Here is a 22,762-nt window from a genome sequence, read left to right on the forward strand (position 1 = left end):
GCAGGATTTTATGTTTTAAGGCTGTCAGTTTGTGTTTGGGGAGGGGGGTCTCCATCTCTCTCCTCTACCCACCCCTCACTATTACACACAAACACACACACACACACACACACACACACACAAACATCTTTCCTCAATTTCTCTTTCCCTCCCTCCCACCTCTCCTTCCGTGAAAGTTCCAATTCTGCTGTAGTATTATTAGAGAAGCAGCATGACTCAGTGGAAAGAGCCCAGGCTTAGGAGTCAGAGGTCATGGGTTCTAATCCTGGCTCCACCACCTGTCAGCTGTGTGACTTTGGGCGAGTCACTTAACTTCTCGGTGCCTCAGTTACCTCATCTGGAAAATGGGGATTAGGATGGGGATTAGGACTGTGAGCCTCACGTGGAACAACCTGATTATCCTATATCTACCCCAGCGCTTAGAACAGTGCTTGGCACATAGTAAGCGCTTAACAAATACCAACATTATTATTATTATTATCCCTATCTTTAGGAAATCGGTTCACTTGAGATCTGCATGTGGTGGGTTCTCTATTGCAGGGATAGCTGAGTTTACTCCTCCAGCCGTGCAGGGGAAGGCAGTAGCTTAACATTACAGAGGACTGGAAGTCAGAGCTACTAGACTAAGCAGTAGTTATTTAGTGCTTACTTTCTACAGTCAGTCAATGATATTTACTGAGCACTTACGCATTCTTCATCCTTTCATAACTTTAGCACTCCGAGTATGATACGTGGATAGGATGGCACGGTCCGGTTTTCAGCTGATCTATCCCCCTGTCCAGTACCAAAATTGAACCAAGTCATTTTATATCCAGTTTTTATATTTTCAGTGTCCTGCCTCCCTCCACCGTATGATGCCAGAAGCTCACGGGATTGTGGGCTCAAGATGGCCCACTATGGATTCTTAAATCCCGTCCTCACTATATTACTTACTGTTCTAAGGAGGCCATGCTAAAATACCACCAGGTGTAGTGCCGTTACTATGTATGTTTTCCACTTTGGATAAGGCCCTTTAGAGAAGCAGTGTAGGCTAGTAGAAAGGACCTGGGCCGGGAAGTGTTCTACCACTTGCCTGCTGTGTGACCTCAGGCAAGTCACTTACCTTCTGGGCCTCAGTTTCCTCATCTCTAAAATAAGGATGAACTCCTACTTAGATTGTGAGTCCCCTGTGGACTGAGACTGTGTTCAACCTGATTTTCTTGTACTTATCCCAGCATTCAGAATAACACTTGACCCGTAGTAAGCACTTAACAAATACCAAAATTATTACAGGGGAATAATCTCTGGTCATTTGGGCCTCATTCGATCAGTCAGTCAATCATTCGTATTTACTGAGTCCTTCTGTAGGAAGATTTAAAAAAAACCCCAAGAGATGACACACAATACATCTCATATATAGATTCATTTTCAGAGTTTTCCATGATGGGTCAACTCTTTATTAGGACTGGTGGTATAAAATCAAATAGCTGCTATTTTTTTCCTTTTTGAAATTCAGAGATAAGTTCCCTTTTTCAATCACCCTAGAGATTGTTGGTTTCAGCCAGAGTGCTATACTACTATACTATATTACCAGGTAACAGAGTTGGTAGACACATTTCCTGGCCTCAGTGAGCTTACAGTCTATAGGGGGAGACGAACATTAATATAAATAAATATATTACAGTAATGTCCATAGGTGCTGTGGGGCTGAGGGAGGGGTGAATACAGGGAGCAAATCAGGGCGATGTAAAAGGGAGTGGGAGAAGAGGAAATGAGGAGGAGGAGGAGATGTATCTTCGATAAGTTTTCGGAGGTGGGGAGAGTAATTGAGTAGATATGAAGAGGGAGGGTGTTCCAGGACAGAGGCAGGATGTGGGCGAGAGGTCAGCGGCGAGATAGACTAGATCGAAGCATAGTGAATAAATCGTCATCAGAGGAGCAAAGCGTGTGGGGAGGGTTGTAGTAGGACAATAGCGAGGTGAGATAGGAGGGGGTAAGATGAATGAATGCTTTAAAGCCGATGGTACAGAGCTTCTGTTTGATGTGGAGGTGGATGGACAATGACTTGAGGTTCTTCGAGAGTGGGGAAAAACGGACTGAACGCTTTTGTGGAAAAATGATTCGGGACTGGAGTGGGGGAGAGACGGGATGCAGGGAGATCATTCTGGGATGGGCCATTGAATAATTCATAGGGCAATGGGAGCACAGTGGGAGTTGGAGTCTGGGAGATCCAGAGTACTGCAACACTCTTACTTCAGCTGGGTTGGTCAGTACACCTGGCCGATCAACTCTTGCTTTCTAAACCTTTGCTGTTCAAAGGCAGGAAGAACAAAAATAAATGATGAGTCACCTTAATTTCCTCTAACTTGGTTTAAACCAGAATGATCGGTTTCATAAGTCCCAAAGATAAACCACCCTGTCAATAATTCAGCATCGCTTAGTGGAACTGGTTTAATTTCTGAGAGACTGCTTCCTTTCTGGAGACCTTGTGGCCACTGTACTCTCGGGTAATAAACCCGAGAAAAAATGCAGGAGAGGTTTTCCATCTGGTGTCAAATTCTCTCATGTACCACAGCTCTTGATCTGGGCTGTTCCTCCATCTCGCAGCTTCCCACTCCACATCAATCTCCCAACGCGGCAAAAAAAACTCTTCCCAGGATTCCCTTCGATCCACCTGTTTTTTATCCCCTTTCTCAAATGTGAGCACCCAATCTACTGAGCACAGGAAACCAGAAAGAGGAGCATAAAGAATAGAAAAAAAAATTCAAACAGGAAGGAAGATTTAAAAAAATAACCAAGCGATGACACACAACGCATCTCAAATATAGACTCGTTTTCAGAGTTTTCCATGATGGGTCAGCTCTTTATCAGGGCTGATGGTATAAAATCAAATAGCTGCTATTTTTTCCTTTTTGAAATTCAGAGTTTAGTTCTCTTTTTCAATCATCCTAGAGCCTGTTGGTTTCAGCCAACAGGATGTAGCCTATCTTGTCAGAACTAAAGTCCTATCCTCAGCACTTATGTATTTATGCATAGTTAATATTGGGCTCTTCTTAAATGAGTTTCATATTCAATCGCAGGGCATATTAATGGTGACTGCAGCGTGGCTCAGTGAAAAGAGCCCAGGCTTGGGTGTCAGAGGTGATGGGTTCTAATGCCGACTCCGCCACCTGTCACCTGGGTGTCTTTGGGCAAGTCACTTCACTTCTTTGTGCCTCAGTTACCTCATCTGTAAAATGGGCATTAAGACTGTGAATTCCACGTGGGACAACCTGATCATCTTGTATCCCCCCTAGTGCTTAGACCAGTGGTTGAACATAGTAAGCACTTAACAAATACTATTATTATTATTATTATTATTATTGTCCATTACTCTCCACATCAAGGAGCCACTCCTGGTTTTAAGACACTCCATTCTCTCCCTGCTACTTACTCTCGTTCTTCTTCCACTAGACTCCAGTTTACGCACAAGCCAGCCCACTTACTGTACCCTGTCCTCATCTCTCCTGCCACCAGTCTCTCGGTCAGACCTTCCCTTCTGCCTGGAATTTCCTCCTCCTTCCCATCCAACAGACTACTGCTCTCTCCATCTTCAAAGCCCTTTTGAAATCACCATTCTTCCCTGGTTAATCTTTCATCTTCTTAGCCTATTTTCTCTCCAGTTGCCACTTCAGCACTACTGTATCACCTAAACACTCTACTGTTTTCTTCTACCTGTCATGTATTTCAGTGTCTGTCTCCCCTGCTAAATTGCAAGCTCCTTGAGGGCAGGAATGAAATATGCAAATTCTGTTGTGCTCTCTCAAGCGTTTAGTACGGTGCTCTGCACACAGTTAAGAGCTTAATGATACTATTGATGGATTGATTCCACTGGCCCAGCTTGCTTTTGGAACAAACAAAGCTTCTCTGGAAAGAATCAGTTCTCCTTTCGACCCACTTGGTTAAGTGAACTTGGAAATTCAAAGGAGGAGTTTCTTAAGCTTCACCAGTTGTTAAATTTCTTCCCAAAGCCATCAATTTTACTCCCAAACCTATCATCAGGACTAGGTGGGAGGGCAGGCTGAATCAGTATGCCATCCTATTTCTTTTCAGATGGGTCTGAGACTACCCCTTGGCCTTTTATTTGCCAAGAAACCATCCCGGGGTCTTTGCTGTTGCCTATGGATAAGCTAGCCCACTTCCCTATTCCTCCAGATGAAATGATACACGACTAACCCCACTTCCTTTTTATGTCATATTTGAATCACTGCTCGTCTATTTACAGAATGATGTTCACTTAAGGAACTCCCAAATCCTTAACAAATATTAACCCACTGTCAACATCAGATACTTGGGGTCCAGATAGTGTCGTCCCCATATCACAGAGACAAAATTCTTGGAAACTTTCTGACATACTCAAGGCCAGACAGGTGGTCTGCTTCCTGACCCCCAGTCCAGTAGGTTAGACACACCTTTCCCCTCACACCTTTCTGTTTCAAATCTCACAGTTTTTGCTGGCAGCATTTATCTCTAAATCCCGTCTTTACTTTTGCTGATATACCCCTTAACTTGAAGGATATTGATGAATGAGAAGTCATAAACTTCTGCCCTATCTCAGTAAAAATCAAAACAGTTGACTATGCTCACAGTTACTCAGCCTTATTTGTTCAGAGCAGTAACTTGTAAGAGCAGAACCCATGAAGTCGGTTGTGGGCTGACAGAGAAGCCATGCGATCTAGCGGATAGAGCATGAGCTTGGGAGTTAGAAGGACCTGGGTTCTAAACTCATTCTGCCACAGGTCTGCTCTGTGACCATAGGCAAGTCGTTTTACTTCTCTGTGCCTCAGTTATCTCATCTGTAAAATGGGTATTAAAATTGTAAGCCCCATGTGGAACATGGGGGTGTATCTAACTTGATTAACTTGTACCTACCCCATTGCTTAGTACAGTGCCTGGCACATAGAAAGTGCTTAGCAAATACCATAAAATAAAATAAAACAAAATGAAAAAAATAATGGGAAGCCTTCACTCTTGCTCTCTTGTTGAACTACTCTGTTCAATGCGGTGAAAATATCGTCACCCACAGTAATCCCACAAAGTAAGAGACAAAATGAATTTCAAAATTAAAACAGAAACGCCTCCTGTGTGATTTCATTCACCACCCTGGCATCACCACCCTGGCACCAGGCTTTCTAGGTTAGAACCTGGGATGAAGGTCACTGTACCCAAGTCCTTTAACCTGGATTCATCAGCAGTTCTGCCCTAAACATGTCCTCATTCATCGCTCATAACAGAAGACCTATTAGTAAATAAGCACCTTTAAAGGGAGAATTCCCTTCTCCATAAAAATGTGTCATCCTGACCCTAGATGTGGTAGAATTGAAGGGATGAATGAATGGGGCAGGGAAGCATTATGGCAGGGTGTAGAAGAAGAGACTTGTATCATTACCCAACTTGCTGAACACTGCAATATTTTCTTCATAAGCACAGTGGGTTCTTTGAAAAAATGCACACACTGTTGCTGTTGGAAAATACTATCATAGTTGCTGTTGGTTTTTCTTATCTACTGGTCTTTGGAGAAACTCTGGTCTTTTATCATGATGAAGTATGCTTCCCATTACCAGCATCACCCTGACTTGTTCCCGTTATTCATCCTCCCTCCCAGCCCCACAGCACTTAATTACATATCTGTAATTTATTCATGTACATTAATGTCTGTCTCCCCCTCTAGACTGTACACTTGTTGTGGGCAGGGAATGTGTCCGGTTACCCAAGCACTCAGTATAGTGCTCTGCACACAGGAAGTGCTCAAAAAATGCAGTTGAATGAAATATCCAATGTCTAGTTTTTAATTTTCCCCAAATGTCCAATTTTTTCCTTTTTTAGGCTAACTTCCCTAAAGGAACAGTCAAAGAAGGGGTTACCTAAGAAATAATTTGAGGAAGATATATTTCCTCTTTTCTTTAGGGAAGATGAGGTGGACGTACACCCACTTCTAAAAAAAACCCAGGGAAAAAGTCTGAACTAAAATTTGAAAATAATGTATGAAAACTTTCACTCCAGCCAAGTTGGAGCACTTTTCCTGCTCTGATATATTATATTTTTCGATCCAAAACCTACAATCAGATCTAATCTCTGATGATCAAAAGAACAGATCAGAAGTGTTGAGCACTCTTCTAAGTGCTTGGGAGAGTACAATAGGATTTATAGGCATGATTCCTGCCTTCAAGAAGTTTACAGTCTAGCAGGGGGAAGATGAACAATAAAATAAATGAACAATATGAGGAAGCTATATATATATATATATATATATTCTGTGGGCTTCAAAAAGTACCTGGTCTCTCTCTCTCTCTCTAGGTTTCTGAGACCTTGGAAGGACTGTGTCCAATCTGATCATCTTATATCTACCCCAGTTTTCAGCACCCTGATGCCATAATTATTATCTGTTTATTATTATTACAAAATATTTAAAGAGGGTGTAGAAATGAAGAATAAAGAAGTAGGTGAATAGCTCCAAATTTAACAATGAAGCCCCCCAATCCAAATAATCAAGAGGTCAATCAATCAATGATATGTATTGAGCACTTAATTTCTGCAGAGCAATATACTTGGCACTTGGGAGAGTACAATACATTGGTAATGCTGATAATAATAATATTGATGATTATGATATTTATTTCGTGTTTACTCTGTGCCAGACACTGTACTAAGTGCTGGAGTGGATACAAGCAAATCAGGTTGGACCCAGTCTCTGTCCCACATGGAGCTCACAGTCTCAATCCCCATTTTTACAGAGGAGGTAACTGAGGTACAGAGAAGTGAAGTGACTTGCCCGAGGATATGCAGCAGATAAATGGTGGTGGCCGGGATTAGAACCCTTGACCTTCTGACTCCCAGGACCGTGCTCTATCTGCTTACCCTAAAATAGCATACAGTGGGGGAGATAGACATTAAAATAAATTAGAGGTAGGGGAAGTAACCAAGTAAAAGGATATGTTTATAGTGCTGTGGTGATGGAGGTGGGATGCTTTTGTGCAACAGATAGGACGGATGTTAGACACCCACTCCTGTTCTTTCTCTGAAGAAGAAGATCCCCAATTGAACTTACATTCTTAGATGAGGGGGGCAACTCATGAATGAAAAGAGCAAATAGCCTAGGCCCATGGCTCTCTCTCCAAGGTCCCTGGTACCTCCCTCATATCACCCTTATAAGCACACAAGTGCGCACACATAAACAAACACAAACATGCCACACAAACACACCCCTGCGGTGGCTACTATTGCACTTAAAAAGGACCCAGGTCATTCAGAGGTGAGCCTATTATTTTGAAGTGGGTGGAATCTAGTTTGATGGGGAAGAAGTAAGAGAGTTAGTCCCACTGTGCTCTTTGCAACATTCTTGGGAGGTTTTTTTTATGTGCCGGTTTGGACAATATTGAGGGAGCGGCCACAGTAGACAGAACTGGCCAGCAGGTTTTGGACGTAAGGTGACTCCTTTAAGGTCTGGAAACAGTAACTAGTTCTGGAAAAAGCGACTACTGACCCTATCTAATTGATAGGTTGCAGTCAGAGTCTGTGAGGTAATAAGGATGCAGAGAACTGTAGTAGGGGTTCGGTATTTTGTTAGAGATAGGACACAGTTCCTGTCCTTTTAAGAGAAGACTGAGAAGCCCAGATGAAGTCACTGCTTCACAGCTGAGACAGAAGTGATTTAGGGAGCTCCTGAGATGGGAGAACTCCTTTTCGCACTGCAGCCTTCTACATAGAGAACCAGATTTTTAGAATTAGGAGTCACCCTGACAGCTTAGACACCTGAAAATAGGCATCCCTAGAGAGCTAGACCTCTCTGGGCCCTGAGCGGTTGCAGTGACCAGCCCTGAAACTCACCAACCTACCACAGGGCTACCGCCTGAAACAGGAATTGGCGCAGAGAGGGGGTTCTGCTCCTTGGCCAGTTCATCTAAGCAAACCTGCGTCTAAGTTTATACTTTCCTGTTTTCCCATTAAGACCAGGCTTAATGGTCTGATTAACGATGCACTAATACCCAGTGGGAGAGGAAGAGAAGAGACAGATAGTCAGACAGAGATATTTCATTCAAGAAGTGTAAATGATCAGTCAGCATGGCTTAGTGGAAAGAGCCCAGGACAAGGAGTCAGATGACCTCGGTTCTAATCCTGGCTCCACCACTTGGCTGGGGTGTGGCCTTGGGCAAGACATGTAACTCCTCTGTGCCTCAGTTTCCCCACCTGTAAAATAGGATTAGACACCAGTTCTCCCTCCACCTCAGACTGTGAGCCCCATGCGGAGAGGGGTGCCCAATCTGATTATCGTGCGTTTACCCCACTGTTTAGTACAGTTCTTGGTTCACGGTATGGATTTAACAAATATTATGATCATCATCAGGTACTACTTTGGATTTTTTCCCATTACGTTAAATCATTTAATCTCAGAAGGTCCAAATTCATAGATTGGAACTCCAAAGTCTTTTCTAGTAAATTATCCAGCTAGGCAAGTCCCTAAAAGATGAGTATTCATTCAGTCGTATTATTGCGTGCAGAGCACCGTACTAAGCGCTAATCCAGGTATTTTAGGCCAAAATCTTTTTAGCCCAAATTATCGGTATAATTTGCTAATGAGGCTGAGAAGTAAATATTTCTAGCTGAGCCCGTAGCAGAGTTCAGGCTCCTCATCTGCCTCCCACCCTCTAATTATGTGGGTACCTCAAGGTTCAGTTCTTGGTTCCCTTCGATTATCTACACACACTCCCTTGTAGAACTCATTTGTCCTGTAGCTTCCAATATGATCTCTAGGCAGATGATCCCCAAATCTACCTCTCCAGCCCTGATCTCTCTCTCCTTCCCTGCAGTCTTGCATTTCCTCCTGCTTTCAGGACAGCTACGTGAATGTCCCACTGACACTTCCAACTAAACCTGTCCAAAACAGAACTCCTACCCAAATATTGTCCTTCTCGTGTCTTTCCCATCACCACTGACAACACCACTAATCTCGCTATCTCACAGTCCCATTACCTTGGCATTATGCCCAACTCACCTCACTCATTAAACCCACATATTCCATCTGTCACCAAATCCTTTCAGTTCAACCTTCATAACATCACTAAAATCCACCCTTTCCTCTCCATTCAAACTGCTACTCACTAATCTAAGCTCTTATCACAACCTTCCTTGAGTACACCTTATCATAACCCACTTTATTATAACCCACTTTCACTTGCATCAGCCTCCTCGCTGACTTTCCCACCTCCTGTCTCTCCCGGTTCGGTCCATATTTCACTCTACTGTCCGAATCATTTTTCTAATGGTGTAGTTAATAATGCTGGTATTTGTTAAGTGCTTACTATGTGCAGAGCACTGTTCTAAGCGCTGGGGTAGACACGAGGGAATCAGGTTGTCCCACGTGAGGCTCACAGTCTTCCTCCTCATTTTACAGATGAGGGAACTGAGGCCCAGAGAAGTGAAGTGACTTGCCCACAGTCACACAGCTGACAAGCGGCAGAGCTGGGATTCGAACTCATGACCTCTGACTCTCCAGCCCGGGCTCTTGCCACTGAGCCACGCTGCTTTAGAGCACGGGGCTGGGAATCAGAAGATGGTGGGTTCTAATCCTGACTCCTCCACTAGTCTGTTGTTTGACCTTGGGCAAGTCATCTCACTTCTCTGGGCCTTAGTTACCTCATCTGAAATTTGGGGATTGAGACTGTGAGCCCCATATGGGACTATCCATCCCAGCTCTTAGTACAAGGCCTGGCACAGTAAATGCTTAACAAAAACCACAATTATTATTATTATTATTAAAAAGCATTAAATCCCCATCTCCCCACGCCTCAAGGACCTCCAGTGGTTCTCCATCCACCTCCACATCAAACAGAGACTCCTTATAATAATAATAATAATGGTATTTGTGAAGCGCTTTCTATGTGCCAAACACTGTTTTAAGTGCTGGGGGAGATACAAAGTAATCAGGTTGTCCCACCAGGGGCTCATAATCTTAATCCCCATTTTATAGAGGAGTTCACTGAGGCCCAGAGAAGTGAAGTGATTTGCCCCAAATCACACAGCTGACAAGTGGCAGAGCCAGGATTAGAACCCTCGACCTCTGACTCCCAAGCCTGGGCTTTTCCCACTAAGCCATGCTGCTTAAAGCCTTATTGAGGCTTTAAAGCACTCAATCTGCAGGCCCCTTCTTACCATATCTTACCTCACCAACCTACTCACTGTACCTTGATCTCATCTATCTCACCCATGACCCTTTTCCCACATCCTCCCTCTGGCCTGGAACTCCCTTCCCTTCCATATACCACGGACAACTTACTCGCCCCACCTTCAAAGCCTTTTGAAAATCACATTGTCTTCAAGAGGTCTTCACTGATTAAGTCCTCTTTTCCTCTACTTCTTCTCCTTTCCACATCATCTATGCATTTGGAGCTCTACCTTTTAAGCACTTGATATCGACCCCATCCTCAGCCCTGCACAAATCTGTAATTTATGTTAATATATGTCTCCTCTCTAGATTGCAAGCTCCCTGTGGGAAGGGAATTCATTCATTCATTCAATAATATTTATTGAGCGCTTACTATGTGCAGAGCACTGTACTAAGCGCTTGGGATGAACAAGTCGGCAACAGATAGAGACAGTCCCTGCCGTTTGACGGGCTTACGGTCTAATCGGGGGAGACGGACAGACGAGAACAATGGCAATAAATAGAGTCAAGGGGAAGAACATCTCGTAAAAACAATGGCAACTAAATAGAATCAAGGCGATGTACAATTCATTAACAAAATAAATAGGGTAACGAAAATATATACACTTGAGCGGACGAGTACAGTGCTGTGGGGATGGGAAGGGAGAGGTGGAGGAGCAGAGGGAAAAGGGGAAAAAGAGGGTTAAGCTGCGGAGAGGTAAAGGGGGGATGGCAGAGGGAGTAGAGGGGGAAGAGGAGCTCAGTCTGGGAACGCCTCTTGGAGGATGTGTCTACCAACTCTGTTGCGTTATACTCTCCCAAGTGCTTAATAAAGTGCTCTGCACACAGTAAGTGCTTAATAAATTCTACTGATTGACTGAATAGCAAGCACCACTGGACAAATGTAGTCTGTCAGATTTGCTGTGAGATTATCCAAGGCCGGCTCTTACTATTTGTTGGTAAGGATTTTGTTTTGTTTTGCTTTGCGAGGCAGAACCAGCTGTGTTTCCTCTACCAAAGTTTTAAAAGGAACAGTTTTAGAGAAAACCAAAAGAGTAGCAACTAGGCCACACTTCTGCAATTTTGCCCATGAACAAATTTAGAATTAAAGCTGCTTACGCTAGTTCCTCCTTCTACTCCCACTACCACCTCCTTGGAAAGCAAATGACACCACGGATCCAATGTTGGTATTTGTTATGCGCTTACTATGTGCCGAGCACTGTTCTAAGCGCTGGGGTAGACACAAGGGAATCAGGTTGTCCCACGTGGGGCTCACAGTCTTAATCCCCATTTTACAGATGAGGTAACTGAGGCACAGAGAAGTTAAGTGATTTGCCCAGAGTCACACAGCTGACAAGTGGCGGAGCTGGGATTTGAACTCATGACCTCTGACTCCAAAGCCCGTGCTCTTTGCACTGAGCCACGCTGCTTCTCAGCGTGAGGATCCAGTGAGGATCCAGTGAGGATCCAGTGAGGAGTTAATTTTTTAGAGTTTGAAAATAAAGGGTAATATGCTGAAGTGAATGGTGTGGAATGAGTTAATCGAGCCAACATCCCTGAACAGGTTGCATCAGGTGTTGGGGAAGCATTGCTTCAGTCAGAGGCCAGGGGCCCAGTCTCTAAGAAGACCGTGAACAGAAGCTCTTCAAATCTGGTAAAAGTTTCTCTAAAAATGCAAATCCGTGTTGAATAGCCAGGATACGAATGTCTAGATTCTACTGTCAGATGTTGATCGGTCTTGGCTGACATTTTCCGCTTCTCGCGTGGCTCAGTGGAAAGATCCTGGGCTTGGGAGTCAGAGGCAATGGGTTCAAATCCTGGCTCTGCCACTTGTCAGCTGTGTGACTGTGGGCAAGTCACTTAACTTCTCTGTGCCTCAGTTACCTCATCTGTAAAATGGGGATGAAGACTGTGAGCCTCACGTGGGAAAATCTGATCACCCTGTATCTCTCCCAGCACTTAGAAGAGTGCTCTGCACATAGTAAGCACTTAACAAATACCAACATTATTATTACTATTCTCTCCCATTCCTTTGGGTTGATTAGCCTGTCTTCTGGCTGAATTCTCATTCTATCCCCTACTACCTCTATTTGGCTACTCTCTGCTACTAGTGCTGACCAAACCCTGTGAGCATGGCAACATTAAAGGTTCAGTCTATCTAAACCCTAAAAGGTGTTTTGCTTTGTTTTTTAATTTTTTCCAGAGTAGCAGGTTGACATATTCAATGGGATGCAGTCCCTTGAATTGACCAACTGATTCTGGTGGCATGAACAGAATGCAGTGAGGCCCTAACAGTAGTAAAAATGGCAGCTGCTCTTGAGGATAAGGTAAGTTCACACTTACAAAATCCTGGAACAAAGATAGACATCTAGCAAAAAAGCCATGATCGGCTCAGTCCAGTTTTTTTGAGAGGAACGCATGAGGAGAATGGATAACAGGATGATGGCCCTTATAGTCTCTGTATGATGAATGGAAAGGAGCCAACCAAAACAGTGGAAATAGAGGAAATGTTTTAAGGAAATGTTCAAGAAATGTGAAGTTTCAGACGACCTGGCAGCCTCTTTTTGACAGAAGTTTCTAGAGGATTGTGAGGCTGAAGCAAAAGAGAAAACAGGGCCAGGTTCTGCAAACAACAAAATCAACACACAGAAAAGATGTGTCTTTTGGTGGTCCTGGCAGGGTGGGGGCTGGTAGGAGAAGTAGTATTTGTTAAGTGCACACTGTGCGCAGAGCCGGTTCTCAGCCCTGGGAAGGAGTAAACAGGTGGGAATTAGACACGGACCCCATCCCCCGAGGGGCTCACCATCTATGTTAGACCCACATTAGACTTTTTCACCTTTAGTGCAATCATCTTCGACTGTGAAGGTCTTCAAATACTGATAAACACTTAGTCTGCTTTATTCTGACTTTCCCTCCTGCTACCAACTCCCCACCCGCTTCCCCTTAATCCCTATTCTGCAGTGGGACGGGGAAGCCCGAGGCATAGAGAACAGATCTGAAGAGGGAAGCTGTCTGAATCTGTCTAAATTTGATTGGTTTGGTTTGATGCTGGCCCAATGCTGTGGCTTCAGATGTGTGGACTGCCTGGGTTTTGAACAAGATTTTAAAGGTGAAGAGCAAAAAGGAAGTTAAAGTCAAGTGAAGAAAAGGTGGCTGCGAGGGGAGACCAAAGAGTTCAGGTAGGCATCAAACAGCGATAATTGGGCCATTTTCAGTGACTTCACCTGGGTACTGTGTACGTGGACCTACTGAGAAATAAACGTCACCTTCTCTTTTGGCATTAACTGGAGATAGAGATGGGAATAGAGCAAATGGGGAAAAGGCTTTCAGACCTCCCTGCCCTTTGATTCCCTTGAAAAAAACAGAAGTGCAGAGGTTGGGGCCAGAGATAGCAGGCCCTGGACGTTTGCCAGAATCAGAATTGCTATTTTGACTGCCACCCTTCCTCTCTCCTAGAAAATGCTGGTATTCAGCAGAAAACATGCCACCCCTGAAAGTATCCAAAGTAACAGTCCCCTGGGACATGGGGGTACCCACAGACAATCAACCAGATGACAGCTGACTAAGTGGTTTCCCGATTCTTCTTCTCTCCTCTTTCTGTCAGTTTCAGGTCCTCTTCCTTCTTTTTTCTCCTTTCAAGAGTCATTTTGCTTGAAATCCCTTCTCCATCACCCTCTATGTAGGTATGACCCCCCCCCCCCGTTGCCCCATACTTTCCATTTTCCTCTGCTGCTGTGTTGTTTGTCAGTGCTAAAGTCTTCATCTATCAGTCAATCATTGACATTAATTGAGCACTTACAGTGTGCAGAGCACTGTACTAACCGCTCAGGAGAGCACAATATAACAGAATTTGTAGATATGTTCCCTGCCCACAACAAGATTACGGTCTAGAAGGTGGGCAGGGATTGTCTCTATTCGTTGCTGAATTTTACTTCCCAAGCACTTAGTACAGTGCTCTGCACACAGTAAGTGCTCAATAAATATGATAGAATGGCTTGGATGAGTTTCTGGGCCAATCAGGAGGCTCAGGAGAATGCAATCACCCAGCAGGCTAACCCTTTTCTGAAAAGGCTGAAACAATGACTGTCAGCTGAAAATTCTCATCTATTGAAATGGGGAAAGAGGAAGGAAAGAAATGTAAGATATTACAACTAATGAATGAATAAGCAGACGAGATAGGACTGTGAGCCCGCTGTTGGGGAGGGATTGTCTCTATCTGTTGCCAAATTGTACTTTCCAAGCCCTTGGAACAGTGCTCTGCACACAGTAAGTGCTCAGTAAATATGAATGAAAGAATGAATGAATGAATGAAACGTAAGTAGTAGGATAGAAAGTGTAGCTCATTAGCATTTCTCCTGAGCGTTTCCTGTGTGCGGAGCACTGTACTAAGTGCCTGGGAGAGTCCAAGAGAACCACAGAACAGAATTTATTCTTTTCCCACAGCTCCTACACTGGGCTTTATAAATGACTGGGTGCCTCCTGGCTTCCTTGGGGGTCTTTCTAGTGGATGGTTGGTCTTGAGGTGTGCTGAGCGCTCCACTCCTAACCTGCTATTGTAAGAGAGCATCCCCAACCCAATAGGCAGGGGTTCACCTTGCCCATTTGTAAATCCCAAAAGGCCAAAACAATGGCTAGTCTATATATTGGCTGCTGTTGACAGCTCCTACCCAGTCCTCTCTCTTTCCTTCCATTCTCCTGACTGATTTTCTTTCCCCTTTCTGCTTGGAATTCTCCTCTGATTCAGTGTGTTCCCCAATCCCTATACTCTGGGGAAAGCTACAGAATAGTAGGAGAGCTGGGCAAGATCGATCTGCATCTTCTGAAAGATTGCGCAGAAAAGCAGAGGAAACAGAATAAACTGGATCATTCTGTTACATATTTTCAGAGGGCTAGAACAACCCTGGCTCTGCAATGTCGATTAATCAATCAATAGTATTTATTAAGCACTTAATATGTGCAGAGTACTGTACTAGCACTTGGAAGAGTACAATACGACAAAACTGGCGGACACGTTCCCTGCTCATAACTAGTTTACAGTCTAGAAGACGAGCTGGTCCAACTTCAGTCATTTCTGGAACCACAATCTGAGCCAAATGGTAATGCAGAAAGGTATGCGGCTTGGGTAGGCTTGGATGTAGGGCTGAAGACCAGATAGATGGTTATGCCCCAAATGCTCTCTTCGGAAACACTTTCTCCAATTTCTCTTTGCTGACAAGACTGCCGACTTCCACCCCATAACAGAAAAGTTGATACTGTAGCATTTCCTAAAATGAGTATTGACTCATTTTTCTTGTAACTGTTGCCTTTATAATATTATGTATTATATTACTATATTTTCAACCTTCTAATGGAGTTGATCTTTCTATCATGGGGGGCCCCACTGATTAGGGGTATTTTTATTTTAACTGAAGTAATATAACACCTTCAAAAGGAATAAATATAGAGGAGATCTAGTTAAATATGGAATATTTAAGAAATGACTATATCATACGAAATGGTTTTTGTCATAAGGAAAGAAAGAAGTGATGGATTTTCACCTAAATAACTTCTAACTGCAGCCTGGAAAATTAAAGTATTCCTATGGACTCCTCTTGAAAGATTGTGCTGTTGGGATTGTGAAGGGCACCTTTACCCCATTCAGCTAACCAATCACAAGCTAGAAAGAGTCTGGTAATATTACAACTTTTTTGGGGGGGTGTTGATCAATATCAATCAATGGTATTTATTGAACGCTTATCGTATACTGAGCACTGTATTAAGTGCTTGGGAGAGTATGATTCGAACAGAGTTGGTAGATGTGGTCCCTGCCCAAAAGAAACTTACAGTCTAGCTCAGTTGCCCATCTACCACATTCCTACTTCTCCACGCCCCCCACCCCCCAACTCTTTATGGTTGGGGTCTGCCAGCTGGGGCTCAGGATCCATATCTGGCTCTTCTTGGAACACAACGTACCCTCCAAGTTGGGGAGGGTGTGTGCCAGTGCTAAGGCTAAGAGTCATAGATTCTAATTCTGGCTCCGCCACTGTTCTCTTATGTGATCTTGGGCAAGTCACTTCACTTCTCTGTGCCTCAGTTACCTCATCTGTAAAGTGGGGATTGTGAGCCCCATGTGGGACAGCGACTGTGTCCAACCCGATTTTCTTGTGACCCCCTTGCCAGTGCTTAGTACAGTGCCTGGCACGTTTTAAGCACTTAAATACCACAATTATTATTATTATTATTATTAAGGGCACTCTTCCCTTCCCCCTCACTGAGTACCACACAATTCACAGTACCTCTGTCACACAAGATCTCATCACCACAATGTACCTAACAGCAACGGTAGGGAGGGGAAGGAAAAAGATTAAGCCCTGCCATTATCAGCTCATCACACAGCTGCCCCTCCCTCCTCCTCTCTTCCTCCTTTCCCTTTCCCTCCACTCTCTTACTCACCCTTCTCTTTGGCCTAATGGAAAGAGCATGGGCCTGGGAGTCAGGGGACCTGGGTTCAAATCCCGACTCTGCCACTTGCCTGCTGTATGAGCTTGGGCAAATCACTTAACTTCTCTGTGCCTTAGTTCCCTCATTTGCAAAATGAGAAGCAGCGTGGCTCAGTGGAAAGAGCATGGGCTTTGGAGTCAGAGGTCATGAGTTCGAATCCCAGCTCTGCCACTTGTCAGCTGTGTGACTGTGGGCAAGTTACTTAACTTCTCTGGGCCTCAGTTACCTCATCTGTAAAATGGGGATTAAGACTGTGAGCCCCATGTGGGACAACCTGATTCCCCCGTGTCTCCCCCAGCGCTTAGAACAGTGCTCTGCACATAGTAAGCGCTTAACAAATACCAACATTATTAAAATGGGTATTCAGTACCTGTTCTCCCTCTTTCTTAGACTGTGATCTCTATGTGGGACCTGATTAGCTTGAATCTACCCCACATAGTAAGTGCTTAACAAATATCACAGTTGTTATCTATCATTATCATTACTATTTCCTTGCCAGGCCCCTACAGATGCTGGAGTCAGCAGTACACATTTCAGTCTTAGTTCTGAAGAAAACAAAAGCATGGGTGTGGCATAACTATCCTTGAGCATAACTACTGCCTGTGAAAGAGTCAAATTCACTTTACATAACCTTGTATGTATCTATTATTAAAATCAGAATGGTTGAGAGTATGTCAGTGATCAAGGAAATATAATTTTACTTCGAGGAGAATATCTGTAGCCGGCCAAGCATGCTAGTTCCTGATCCTTAATTTGGCAATGCTTGGTCACACAGTTGGTCTTCCAGGTATACCTGCTGCTCTCCTCCCATTCCCACCATTTTTCCCTACAGCCTTGTCTCCTCCCTCAGCCCCACCCCTCCAATGAATGGCAAACCCTCCACAGGGGCACGTGGAAGTGCCAAATAAGGACTAGTTACCCTGCCAGTGTGGTGGCCAGGAAAGGGCCCATCTCACTTCTCTCTACCTACTTTCTTCACTTGGATTTCCTGAAGAGAAAAGGTCTTTTGATATCTAAAATAGTTGGAAACACTTTGGAAACCAACATTTGGAAGCGTGATTTTCAAGCTTAGTTTTGGTGAAAAACATTTATTTATCACAGCTTTTAAATATCAGCCAGAGGCAAATTGCATTCATTTCTCTAGCCCCTTCTAAGGGGCCTTCTAAGTAGCTGGAACTTGGGGGGAAGGCATGCTTCTATTCCGTTTCTGAATAGGGGAAATGGGAGAGTATAAGGCTAGGTGAATAAGTGTTGTGGGGCTGGAGATGGGGTGAAGATCAAAGTGTTTAAGGGGTACAGACCCAAGTGTTTAGGTGATGCAGCAAGTGTGGTGCTTACGGTGGGAAAATGAGAGATTAGTCAGGGGAGGCCTCTTGGAGGAGATCTGATAGTAATAGCGTTTGAAGGGAGAGTGATGGTCTGTTGGATATGAAAGGGAAATGAGTTCCAGGCCAGAGGGAGGACATGGGCGAGGGGTCCGTGTCGAGACAGATGAGATCAAGGTACAGTGGAGTAGGTCGATGTTAGAGGAACTGAGGTGGAAGGGCTGGGTTGTTGTAGGAGATTGGTAAGGTAAGTTAGGAGAGGGAGATAATCAGCTTGACTTCATTTTCCTCCAGAGGTAGGCCTGGATGCTGTCCAGTCATGATGAGCCAATCTAGAGAAAAGCAAAGTTTGAGCTGAAGAATTACTATTCACATCACAGTGGAGTGGAGTCTAATGTCCAGGACACTTCTTCTTAGGGTTGCCAGTCTAAGTCCAATCTAAAATTCAGATAAGAGCTCCTGCTCCCCTGTGGATGGAATTCCAGAGCACGTCCGCTCCAGTTTTTTCCCAGGGGAGAAAGGAACAAGCTTACACAGGTTCGCAGCAATGTGCCTTTGGAAGAAGTGGCAGAGATATTTCCGAAACCGCTCTCCAACAAAAGCGTAAATCACGGGGTTGGCACAGCAGTGGGTGAAGGCGATCACTTCCGTCACTTGCAAGGCAATGTCTAACTGATTGCTTCTCTCACACTCATTCTCATTCTCAAAAATGAACTCTTGAAAAGCAAAAATGAGGTGAACAAGGTTGTAGGGGGTCCAAAAGATAAAAAAGATGAGCATTATAACAAATATCAGTCTGACCACAACCACCTTTCTCTCACCCCTCTGTCTTAGCAGCCTTTTTATAATTCCTGTGTAACACACCACCATAACAAGTAGGGGGAGAGCAAATCCCAAGATATTCTGTTTTAAAGCCTGTAAATATTTCCATGTCTCTGCAGTGTCATGTGGAAAATAAAGACTGCATGTCCGTCGTAGGTTTTTCGTCTGAGTCTTTTGAAAGATGAAGTCTGGAAGAGCAGTGAACCCAGCTAAGATCCAAGCGACAGCACTTGACACAAAACTGACGGTGACGGTCCTGACTTTCAAAGCGAACACGGCGTGGACGACGGCCAGGTACCGATCGATCGTCAAGAGGATAATGATGAAGATGCCACTGAACAGACCCACAGAATGGAGGCAAGAAAGAAGTTTGCACATTCCGTTCCCAAAAATCCAGTCGCCCTTCAATTCAGAGTGAATCCAAAATGGAAAGGTGAAAAGAAAAAGCAAATCAGAAAACGCCAAGCTGAGGAGGTAGATGTTGGTCATGGTTATGAGCCTCTTGTATTTAACGAGGATCAGCACGACCATGAAATTGCCCACCACACCCACTATAAACACCAGGGAATACAGTGGGGGCAGAAATCGGGTAGCCAGAGCTTTGACATCGGTCTTTTTGCACGGCTCTGCCAAATCGTATATCAGTTCTGTTGCTGAGTCATAATCTGTTTCCACTGTTGAAATATTCATCCTGTCTTGTCCTAAAGAGGAAAAAATATGTTTTGCTCTAGAATTAATTGTATAGTGTACTGTATTCACTGTACAGAGAAGTGGATAAGTCACTTCACTTCTCTGTGTCTCACTTCCCTCATCTGTAAAATGGGGGTTAAGATTGTGAGCCCCCATGTGAGACAGGGACTGTGCCCAACCCGATTATCTTGTAACTACCCCAGTGCTGAGAACAGTGCCTGGCACATAGTAAGCACTTAATAATAATAATAATAATGTTGGTATTTGTTAAGCGCTTACTATGTGCCGAGCACTGTTCTAAGCGCTGGGGTAGACATAGGGGAATCAGGTTGTCCCACATGGGGCTCACAGTCTTAATCCCCATTTTACAGATGAGGTAACTGAGGCACAGAGAAGTTAAGTGACTTGCCCACAGTCACACAGCCGACAAGTGGCAGAGCCGGGATTTGAACTCATGACCTCTGACTCCAAAGCCCGTGCTCTTTCCACTGAGCCACGCTGCTTCTAACAAATACCAAATAATTAGTGTAAGCACCCTGTGGTCAGGGAATGTGTCATTTGCTTTATTTTATGCTTCCCAAGCTCTACTACAGTGCATTTCACCCAGTGGGCCATCAGTAAATGTCATTACCATTGATATTAGACTATTACTACTTCCTGAAAAGAGAAATTCACAGATGCATCATTTCAAGTCATGAAAGTTCTTAGACTGCAGAACTCAGATTCAGTCTCATTATTCTAAGACTAAATCTAGGTCTAGCCCACCATGACTTGACAGCATCCAGGCCCAATCTGGGGGGAAGTGAAGGGGAAGGAGTTGAACGATATAGAGTATTGGAACTCTCCTAAGAAGTGCAGGTCCTGTTCTGGGCTCCGCACATAAAGAAGATGGTGGAGTTGGAGAGAGGGTCTGAGGTGGGGAGATCTTTTTCCCCTCTCTCTCTCTCTGAAAGGAGGTAAAGCTAAACACCATCCTGAAGGCAAACAGCAGGCCAAATACAGATTTGCAAAGGTGGCTAGCTAGGCATATAGGAGAGAGAGTCAGACTTGTAAAAAAAAATCACCCCCACACATTTTTCCCAAACCCCTCGTCCATGGAAGTTACACTGGTAAGACAATTAATGAAGGTGGCTTTTTTCTGGTGTGTCCAAGAATAAATAGTCACTATCCTTGAGCCAGTGACTGTTTCCTCTGTTGAATACACACACACACAAGACAAATTCTAAAGTCCAACCTCTAATATTCATTCTCCATCTAAACCTTCTAGTATAGCAAGGACATTAAGAATTCAATCAAAAAGACTGTAACTTCCTGCCTAATAGGCCTAACACAGTGCTCTGCATACAGTAAGCTCTCTATAAATACATCGATGAATGAGTGAATTAAACCATCCAAGGCAGAGAGTGTGTCAATTGTAACTTTAATTTCTCTTGGGATGGAGAATTAACCGACCCATTTTGAGTTGGTTTTTAGTTTGTTCCCGATGGCCTGGAACGTTTTCTTCTGTCCAACTGAATTTTTTTTGTAGCAATTTCTTATTCCATTCATATTTTTCAATTTGATACCTGTAAGATTATTTGTGTTCAGCCACAGTAGTCTGCTGTTGCTGGAGATGCTTCTGCTTGTAAACACCTAATGTGGTGCTCTCATCCTCTCTCAGCTGCTGTTCACAGAGTAGTAAAGCTGCAACATTTCCTCTGCCCTGGTCGTTCAGTCTATGAGATTTAACTCAGACCCAAGAGACAATTTAAAATAGAATAGCTATGTACCTACCCAGAGTACTAACCATTTAGGAAGTGCGTCTTTGGGCTGAGAAAAAAAAGTAGTTTCTTTTTTGAAGAATGGGCAATAAACCCCAATTTTAAAAATAGACAGAGTGCAATGTAGCTGTGCAGCGAGATCTTAAACTTACTAGCTATTGATTTTAAACAAATAAGATCTTCAAACCAATAAATGAAAAGGGTGGGTGGGGGGAGAGAAACAGGGGAAGAAAGAATTCAGTACTTACGCAATACGATGGTCTTCCTGTAAGCAGAGTATTCATGTGAATCACTCTTTGTTCCAAAGGCTTTGGAAAATGAAGAAACACACTACCTCCTGAGTGAAAGATATTGGGCCTTAGTGGTTTTGCAAGTATTCCCACTGAAAAGAGTCCTGGTGCGCATTCTCTTTATAGGCATTAAATGTCTTCGGCTCCTCCAAAGTCTGTCTACTAATGGTTAGAGATTGGAGTTGCTAGTCACTAGTCGGCTAACCTCACTTCTGTAAATCTGGTTGCTGATAGACCTGTAGCTGCTGATTGATCACTGAGGGAGAAGAACATGTACTGGGACTGTACGCAGAAGTACTTGTATACTTCAGTCTGCCTTCCCACCCAATAGGCTTCTTCTATTGCATCTTTTCGCCAGGACCTGTCATTGACCTGCTGTGTGATCTTGGGCAAATCACTAAAACTTACTGTACCTCACAGTTCCCAGGAACTGGAATTGGACTCATTCTCCCCAAGTTATGAGCCTTTTCAAGTGGAGATGTGGGGATTGACTTTTCGGGGAGCACTTTCTTTCTCTGAATCCTTGTGCAGGCCTTCCTGTGCACATGGAGAGATGTTGGCTGGCCTCTGATTGAAGTCGTGGAGGGGAGAGCTTCACTTTAGAGATCTATTCACTGATTACCGCTATAGTCAACTAAAGGATGGGCTTCCTCTTGACCTACTTTTGAGTTATGTAAGCTTCTGGTGAGGTGGAGTAAGAGAAGAAATAGCCACTGCACGAGGAGGAGTGGGGGTGGCAGCAGGTGCTGTAGGAAAGGAGAATAGAAGAAGAGCAGAAATCGCAGTGGTCCTGGGAAAAGCAGAACCAGTGCACTGATGGCAGCAAAGGAGGAAGAAGGGGGGAAAGGAGGAAGATCAGGACAGAAAATAGAAGAAAAGTTTGAGTGACAGTGGAAAACTAAAAATAAGCGTAGACTTTGTTAAGCATTAAAACAAATTATAGTACTGGGGTAGACATAATGTGTGCAGATCGGACAGACTTCCTGCCCCACATGAGGTTCACAGAGGGAGAAAGAACAGATATTAAATCCCCATTTTACAGATGAGGAAATGGAACCACAGAAAAGTCAAGTGATTTGCCCAAGACCACACAACAGGCAAATGGTCGAGCTGGGATTTGAACCCGAGGTTGGAAAGCACCAGTAGGGGAAGCAGGAAAAAGAGGAATGGTGACTGTGTTTTTACCAAAAAAAGCCTTGTTTTTATCTTTGCCCAACACTGGTCTTTACATCAACT

The 22,762-nt window shown here is 44.0% G+C and overlaps 1 protein-coding gene across 1 annotated transcript; it reads right to left on the reverse strand.

The window, feature by feature from the left end:
* Positions 1-18,079: 18,079 nt before the first annotated feature.
* LOC100083187 (C-C chemokine receptor type 1-like) lies at positions 18,080-22,152 on the reverse strand. Its single transcript, XM_029070666.2, has 2 exons — positions 21,485-22,152; positions 18,080-19,487 (listed from the first exon to the last, which is right to left on the reverse strand). Exon 2 carries the CDS (start codon positions 19,474-19,476, stop codon positions 18,403-18,405), a length of 1,074 nt encoding a protein of 357 aa, XP_028926499.1. The 5' UTR covers positions 19,477-19,487; positions 21,485-22,152; the 3' UTR covers positions 18,080-18,402.
* Between the last annotated feature and the right edge of the window lie 610 nt (positions 22,153-22,762).

This window comes from Ornithorhynchus anatinus, chromosome 8, assembly GCF_004115215.2.
Source record: "Ornithorhynchus anatinus isolate Pmale09 chromosome 8, mOrnAna1.pri.v4, whole genome shotgun sequence".
NCBI lineage: Eukaryota > Metazoa > Chordata > Mammalia > Monotremata > Ornithorhynchidae > Ornithorhynchus > Ornithorhynchus anatinus.

What these genes read in the sequence shown, in the direction of transcription:
- LOC100083187 (XM_029070666.2), bottom strand. Translation starts at nt 19,476, where the DNA reads ATGAATATTTCAACAGTGGAAACAGATTATGACTCAGCAACAGAACTG.